The following is an 8,665-nucleotide window of genomic DNA, read 5'->3' as shown; positions in this document are numbered from 1 at the left end:
TTTTTTTTTTTTTTTGAGACAGTCTTGCTCTGTCACCCAGGCTGGAGTACAGTGGCATAATCTCAGCTCACTGCAACCTCCGTCTCCCAGGTTCAAGCAATTCTCCTGCCTCAGTGTCCCAAGTAACTGGGATTACAGGCACCCGCCACCATGCCTGGCTAATTTTTGTATTTTTAGTAGAGATGGGGTTTCACCATGGTAGCCAGGCTGGTCTCAAACTCCTGACCTCAGGTGATCTGCCCACCTCAGCCTCCCAAAGTGCTGGGATTACTGGCGTAAGCCACCACGCCCGGCTGATACACATTTTTAAAAGTAGAATAAAAGTTCATAAATTCAGGCCTTTTTTGTAAACATAAAAGAGAAAAATAACCAGAACAAATGACATTTTATTTTGAGAAATAAATTGGAAAAAAATATTTTAAAATGTTTAATTTGCAATATACATAATACTGGAATTGAAATGCTGTCTGATGGAAATGTTGCAATGTGGCGTAGGAGGGTCAAGTTCACGAAGATATTCTTAAAATGAATCTTGGAAACTCTGTGCCTATGAGGCTTCTCTAAAGTGGCTAAAATATGCATTTAATATGTCTGTCTAAATAAGTACATTTAATCCTAGAGACTATAAGGAATAGAGATTATATGCTTTGGGGCTTTTCGTAGCATTTCTTTTTAATCAGTTGTACAGATCCCATTAAATTAAATTGTTTCTTAACAGCAAGAATCTGATCATTTAACTAGTTTTCTCAGCAATATAAAAGGAATACAACCTCCACTGTCTTATGTAACTTGTCTCCTAGCTCCTATTTGAATTCCATTGGCTTTTATAGAAAGTTATTGAGTTATTCAGACAGAAGGATTCATGATATATAATTTGTCATTTGTTATCATGGGATTTTGTTCTATTCCATTATGGACTGCTATCCTCACCAGGATAAAACAGATATGGTTGCTGTAAATTAGACTTTATCTAAGCTTCAAGAAATATGAATAAAGCATTTAAATCCAGAGAATCATAGACTTAAAGGAAATCTTAGAACTAAGAATATATATAATACATATATATTTCTTAAGATGGACTTTTGCTCTTGTCACCCAGGCTGGAGTGCAATGGTGCCATCTTGGCTCACTGCAACCTCCACCTCCCAGGTTCAATTGATTCTCCTGCCTCAGCCTCCCGAGTAGCTGGGATTACAGGCACGTGCCACCATGCTTAGCTAATTTTTGTATTTTTAGTAGAGACAGGGTTTCACCATGTTGGCCAGGCTGCTCTCAAATTCCTGACCTCAAGTGATCCACCTGCCTCAGCTTCCCAAAATCCTGGGATTACAGGCATGAGTCACTGTGCCCGGCAGAACTAAGATAAATCTAACCTTCTCATTTTAAAGATGAGGAAATTAAACCAGGACCTAATGAAGGAAAATGACTTATCCAAGGCTACACGGTTACTGCTAGAGCCAGGATAAGAATGTGGGTTGTCTGAATATTGTGTTTCTTTCACTCTTTCATATTACCTATTAGGCAAACTTTCTGTCTGCCTATTAAAATTCAAGTCTGAATGCCCTTCTTAGGCCCCAGTCAGGATATTCCAAAAGCTATGTGCACAATACTTCTACCGTGCACTGGTAAGTTGGGAGGATGAACGAAGTAGCAACTCAAGGAAATGTCAGCCAATGGTATGGTTTCACATGAAGCTGTCTAATTTGCTTTGTGGTGGTGGGTTAACCCCAGTCTACCCATAAACGAATCAGTAAATGAGACTTACTTTCCAGCCTTACTTCCCGACTGGACAACTGCATGAAAAATTGGATAGAGAATTATGAGTTCAAGTTCTATACCTGGCATAGCCCTCATGCTTTAGCCCCAGCCTCTGAGCTTAGCAGAAGACTTTTTGGGTCCTTGTGTATTGCTGGTAGAATTGTATAATTCTTGACTGTGTTGCAGAGTCTTACAGGACTACAAAAGTTACCATGATGTATCTTATAAGGAAGACTTGGCAGGCAAATTTTCGGGCAAGCCAGCAAAATAGTTAAAGAGTAAAGAGGAACATGTGAATGAGGGGGAGTTGGTCTAGGAAACTCTTGTGAGGAAAATAAATGAAGTTCTATGGTTACCCCAAATAGACAAGGATAGCTTCTTCAACAACCCTAAGATCTATATCAGACAGATTCAATAGTAAAGATTACTAGCCTAAAGTTTAGTCTCCCTTGAAATTGTACATAGAATGTTTGCATATAAGCCATATAGTCATCATCTATTCACTGTCTATGACATTGAGAAGCAGCAAAATTATGCAATCATATAGACTTTGTATTTTAAGTGCTAAAAAATGAGATAAATGTTATCAGTTTGGGTGAAAAATTAGACAGTAGGGGTAAAAGCTGGACATTGCAAAAGGATTGGTTTAAGAAATACTGTCTAAGGGTTAGCTGTCAATGGTTGGAGAAGAAGGAGATCCTCCTTCCTCTCACCCACATATTTTTTCTTCTTTCCTCTTTTTCGATGATCACAGACCATTGGGTCTCTGCAAATCCACATTTTCACAGGGAGGAAGTCGGAAGTAATTGGAGCGACGGAGTCTCCTAGGGGGCAGACCAGCCATCTGACGGCAAAGTTCATCTAGAAGAGAAGCAGAAAATCATGAGAAGAGAATGCAGGAAGATAACAAAGACTCTTGTTTTAATGGATAGAGAAGACTTTGCAGTGTGGTGTAGCGAAAAGGTTGGAGAGAAAAAGATCTGGGTTTTAACCAGCTCTGCCACTTACTCTAGTTATTTGCCACTTCCTAGAAAGTTTCTTAAATTTTATAAACCTCACTATCCCTTTCTGTAAAATGAGAATTAAAATACCTACCTCAACAGTATATTTCTGAGTATTAAAATGAAATCATGTATGCAAAGTACCTAGCACAGGTGACCAGTAAATGTTAGTTTCCTTTATATATCCAGTTGCCAATTCTTCTAATCATGGATCTATTAAATAGAAAAATGAGGTCCAATCATTCAGTATACATTTACATGCTTACTATGGGCAAACAGCTAACTTTAGTAAGTCCCCTGAGATACTTGAAAGTGCCTAGAGTCCCAAATACTCATCCTCAATCTCAAGGTGCTTCCCTTGCAGGTGGCTTGCACAGAGCCAATGGGGGCACACAGCAAGTTTCCTTCTGCGAAGTTAACTACAGTTCTTACTCAGGAACTCAGCACAAAGCGCGCTGCTGAGTCAGAAATGGCTTTGTCTGCGGTGTTTTCACCAACCACAGCCATCATTCGGGGCCGGCCATGGGGAAGATGAGAGCATCTTTGTTCCCACCATGTATGGTCTATAACCACACATTTTGGGCCCTTGTAATTAGTCCTATAATATCTTTCTACTTTCTTCTCCCTGAAATGTTACAGTAGGAAATTTACATTGTTCCTGGAATTGGTGAACTATTTATAACGTAGCTGATTTCTAAATGTCCCATCTATTTTTTATTTATAGGTCCTATCCAAACCTTACTGTCTCCAAATTAGTGCATGTGTGTGTGTATGTTTTATTTTTAGTTATGAACATGGCTGCGGACTAGCAGAGTCTATTATCTGTAATGGCTGACTTGAAATTTTCCCTAGAACCCCAGTGAATGATCTTTAAAATAGCCAGAGTGTCAGAAAGCTCTCTAAATAGGAGACACTGTGGGGTTACAATCTAGTAGAAAAGGGATCTAGGGGTACTCTTCTTAGGGTTGTGTTTGTATATCAAGCATACTGCTTTACATAGATTGTTTATTTGAGATCACTTCCAGCAGGAACTGATGGAATCTAAGGCGGTAGCCTAAAGCCCTCCCCCAATACCAGACTTTGGATATAGTAATATCATGCTCCTATTTATCCCTCTCATAACTGCTTCTCTCCATTAAACATCCAGACATCATCTTACCTTTCATAGCTTCGTGTTCCTTACAGACAAGACGAGAGCAGATCTCCTTGTTGACGATGTACATACGTCGTAAACTGCAGACGTCCCAATGTCATAGGCAAGGAAGGAGATGGAAAAAAGCCTTGAGAGGAGAACTAACCTGGGTATGGGATGTCTCCTCGACTCTCATATTCCCCACTTTCCCTATCTGCTCTTCCCCAACTGGATTTCCTTAAGTATTTCAGACTTTTGCCCGCCACTGGAAAATAGGGGAGGGAATGGTATTAATTACTCTTCTATTTTTTTTAATTTTATTTCAATAGTTTTTGGTGTACAGGTGGTTTTTGGTTACATGGATAAGTTCTTTAGTGGTGATTTCTGAGATTTTGGTGCACCCATCACCCAAGCAGTGATATGTAGCCTTTATCCCTCATTTCTCTCCCACGCTTTCCACTGAGTCCCCAAAGTCCATTATATCATTCTTATGCTTTTGCCTCCTCATAGCTTAGCTCCCACTTATAAGTGAGAACATACAACATTTGGTTTTTCATTGTTTAGTTACTTCATTTAGAATAATGGCCTCCAGTTCCATCCAAGTTGTTGCAAAGGCCATTGTTTTAATTATTTTTCTTCGTGACACTTTGCACACTCTACCTAGGGTCAGGCTTAATATTCCTCCCCACTATTTTCTACCTTAGAGCTGGGCCATTTTCTTCAGCCTCCTTCTATCAGGTGATAAATTGAGTATGCCAGTGTTTCCCTCATGACCCTTCTTCCTCCAGCCCTCACCTTCATTTCCCTTCTAAGTTCTATTACTCTGCCTGTTCTTTGTACACCTCAGCCCAGACTTCAGGTTCTAGTTGGTACATTCAGAAATAGCTAGGAGGGTCATGCTAAAGACTTGGACCCCCATCAAAGTTTGCAATTCCATAGCGGGTACTCATTAAATAGTTACCAACACAAAAACACTACCATGGAAGATGCTTTTTGGGCATTCTGGGATCCCTTACCTGGTGAAGCATAACTGATGAATGCATTGTTTAACCGGTCGATGCACAGAGTAGAGCCTTGTGCAAGTAAATTTCTCATCCCAGCACTCTGAAGAAGCCCAACGCAAAAAATAAGGAGGTCCAAATAAAAGTAGCATAAACAAAGTATTAAAGGAATTGGGAAGAATAGATAGAGTAGAAAAAAAAACAGAGTAATCTCTGCAGAGAATCATCATAAATTGGGCTACATCCTTCCTGCTCACCAAAAACACGGCAAGAGGGAATTGACTAAATGAAGTTTCGGTGCTTCCCTACTTGGAACTAGAAGTGGATAAAATAGGCCGGGCGCGGTGGCTCACGCCTGTAATCCCAGCACTTTGGGAGGTCAAGGCGGGTGGATCACAAGGTCAGGAGATCGAGACCATCCTGGCTAACACGGTGAAACCCCATCTCTACTAAAAATACAAAAAATTAGCCGGGTGTGGTGGCGGGCGCCCGTAGTCCCAGCTACTCGGGAGGCTGAGGCAGGAGAATGGCATGAACCCGGGAGGCGGAGCTTGCAGTGAGCCAATATCGCGCCACTGCACTCCAGCCTGGGCGACAGAGCAAGACTCGGTAAAAAAAAAAAAAAAGAAAGATAAAATAATCTCTGAAAGCACTTCTAGGAAAAACAAGTCTAGGATTATCCATTATACAATATTAAATAGGCTGGGCGTGGTGGCTCACGCCTGTAATTCCAGCACTTTGGGGGGACCAGACAAGGCAGGCAGATCACCTGAGGTCAGGAGTTCGAGACCAGCCTGGCCAACATGGTAAAACCCCGTCTCTACTAAAAATACAAAAATTAGCCAGGAGTCGTGGCGGGCGCCTGTAATCTCAGCTACTTGGGAGGCTGAGGTGGGAGGAGAATCGCTTGAACCTGGGAGGCAGAGGTTGCAGTGAGCCAAGATCATGCCACTGGACTCCAGCCTGGGTGACAGAGTAAGACTCCATCTCAGAAGAAATAGAATAAAACAAAACAAAACAAAATAAAATAAAATAAAATAAAATAAAATAGAAATGCTGATAATCCCATTCTGAAAAAATAAGATTACTTAGGCAGGTTGCTATTTCTCTGTTTCAGTAGTTTTCAACTCTAGCTATATATCAGAATTATCAGTACATTAGGAAACACAATTTTAACCATGACCTCTATGGTAATATGGAGTCCTTGAAGTTAAATTGATGTCACTTCCTAATCCACCAACCACCATGTAAAGTGCAAGGTACTTTAGGGAGAGGGCCATTTGGGGACCATGTAACATTCGTTCCATTCTTTCCCCATGACTTTTATGACAGGCGCTCATTTTTTTAAAAAAAAAAAGGAGTAAGGGAGTGAAGAACACTAATACTCTTTGAGAAATAATTGGAAGTAAACTAGAAGATGTACCAAGTAACCTCCAAAGAACAAGGAGGTAAAGAATCCACGGGAAGAAAGAAGACATGCAAGCAACAATCATACCTGTAGTGGTATTTTTTTCACCAAGGGAGGCTGAAAGGCAGAAATTTTATTCCATTATTACCAATTCTAGAAGTTACTACCTCTGTAACTGCCACGCTGCCTCACTTATGCACCTGCTTGGAGTGCCCATAAATAGGGAGCAAATGAATTAACAACTCTTAGCAACTTCTAAAAGAAAACCTTTATTGAGCTGATTTGCTCCACAAAATTGAAGAGATTAGGAGGTAGGATGGGGTTTTTTTCCTTTCTCCTTTCCTTCCTAAAGAGTTGAGAAATTCACTGCGTTGTGAATATCTCTGTATTGTTGACAAGAAGCAAATTTAGTAGGAACACAAGGCAAAGAGTTATATGCCCAGAGGAGCTTCTTCCTAGAGCTAAGTAGAGAAAAGATTATCATCCTGTACAAGCTCTTCCTTATAAAGGAAAATTTATTTTCTGTAGCTTAGACACATCATCATAAATTATTTTGATAAAAGTTGTTGGGTAAAGAATAATGAGGGTCGGCTGGGAACAATGGCTCACACCTATAATCCCAGCACTTTGGGAGGTTGAGGCAGATAGATCATTTGAGGTCAGGAGTTCGAGACCAGCCTGGCCAACATGGTGAAACCCCCTCTCTACTAAAATACAAAATTAGTCAGGTGTGGTGATGTGCACCTATAATCCCAGCTACTCAGGAGGCTGAGGCAGGAGAATCGCTTGAACCTGGGAGGCAGAGGCTGCAGTGAGCCAAGTTTGTACCATTGCACTCCAGCCTAGGTGGCAGAGGGAGACTCCATTTCAAAAAAACAATAATAAAATAAAAATAAAAAAAAGAATAATGAGGGTCATCCTAAACTAGGGGCAAAGTTAACATGGGCCTTATTCACAGAATGAAGAATAAGTCAAGGGGTTAGATGAATAGACTAGTCAGGGGAGTTACCAGGGAAAATGTCACTGGAAGTGTTGCAAATAGAATACTAGGACCTGTGTTATGAGATCTCATCTATCCCATGGTTTCAAGGCAGGTCTATATGCTGATAATTTCCAAGCCTATATTTCCAATCTCATCTCTGCCCTAAGCTCCAGACCTATACATCCAACTGCCTTTTTTGGAAGAGTTCTTGAATATTTCAAAGATCTTTCACATTCACTGTATCTCAAACTGACTTAATTATCTTTCCCTTCACTAATTCTAGTTGTTCTTCAGTGAATGAGACCACTATCCACCCAACAGCCACATCTAGAAAACTGGATGTCATGGCTGAGCATGGTGGCTCATGCCTGTAATCCCAGCACTTTGGGAGGCGAAGGTGGGTGGATCATCTGAGGTCAGGAGTTTGAGACCAGCCTGGCCAACATGGCCAACATGGTGAAACCCCGTCTCCACTAAAAATACAAAAAAATTAGCCAGGCGTGGTTGTGGGCACCTGTAATCCCAGCTACTAGGGAGGCTGAGGCAGGAGAATTGCTTGAACCTGGGAGGTGGAGGTTGCAATGAACCGAGATCTCACCACCACACTCTAGCCTGGGTGACAGAGCAAGAAAAAAAAGAAAAAGAAAACTGGATGTCATCTCAACAATCCCCTCTCCCTTATAGCTCACATCATTTAATTCTCACTATCTCTACCTTGATTCAGGCCAGCATCTTTTCTTGGGAACACTGCAACAGTGGCCCTACTGGTTTTCCCAGTTCCAGGCGATAGATCACAGTCAAATCAGTTTGCCACACTGCCCTGGGAATACAGTAGGGGGTTTGGAGGTGGGGTGTGATCCTTCCAATGCACAAATCTAATTATAATCTTACCTTAAATGAACGTCTCTCTGGTTGGTTTTCGTGTCCACCCTACACCTTTTGATTTGTATTGTTTTCCTTATCTAAAAGCTCTTCCCTCTTCTATGAACTTAGTTCACTTCTACTTGTCTTTCAGGAAGCAGTTAGTCAAATGTGCCCTCCAGAAAAAGCCTTTTCTCACCCCCAGCACTGAACCTAGTCAAGAACTCTTTCTGTGTCTTGTTAAGAAATAATCTAGCCACCTGTAATCCCAGCACTTTGGGAGGCTGAGGCAGGAGGATCACCTGAGGTCAGAAATTCAAGACCTGCTGGCCAACATGGCGAAACCCCATCTCTACTAAAACTACAAAAAATTAGCCAGGCATGGTGATGGGTGCCTATAATTCCAGCTACTAGGATGGCTGAGGCAGGAGAATCACTTGAACCCAGGAGGCGGAGGTTGCAGTGAGCCGAGATCATGCCATTGCACTGCAGCCTGGGCGACGAGGGCAAGACTGTGTCTCA

The 8,665-nt window shown here is 41.4% G+C and overlaps 1 protein-coding gene across 1 annotated transcript in view; it reads right to left on the bottom strand.

The window, feature by feature from the left end:
- Positions 1-368: 368 nt before the first annotated feature.
- The window catches only part of MFAP5 (microfibril associated protein 5), a 16,805-nt gene continuing 8,508 nt past the window's right edge, over positions 369-8,665 (bottom strand). Inside the window, exons 6-9 of the mRNA XM_017894304.1 lie at positions 6,388-6,417; positions 4,908-4,995; positions 3,919-3,992; positions 369-2,619 (exon numbers count right to left, since the gene is read on the bottom strand). Coding sequence (XP_017749793.1) covers positions 2,507-2,619; positions 3,919-3,992; positions 4,908-4,995; positions 6,388-6,417 — 305 coding nt within the window. The 3' untranslated portion in view covers positions 369-2,506. The remainder of the gene's footprint in view (positions 2,620-3,918; positions 3,993-4,907; positions 4,996-6,387; positions 6,418-8,665) is intronic.

Source organism: Rhinopithecus bieti, unplaced genomic scaffold (genome assembly GCF_001698545.2).
Source record: "Rhinopithecus bieti isolate Rb0 unplaced genomic scaffold, ASM169854v2 scaffold_23748, whole genome shotgun sequence".
Taxonomy (NCBI): domain Eukaryota; kingdom Metazoa; phylum Chordata; class Mammalia; order Primates; family Cercopithecidae; genus Rhinopithecus; species Rhinopithecus bieti.
Note: the sequence above shows the minus strand (reverse complement) of the source record. Positions and strands in the feature narration are given on the sequence as shown.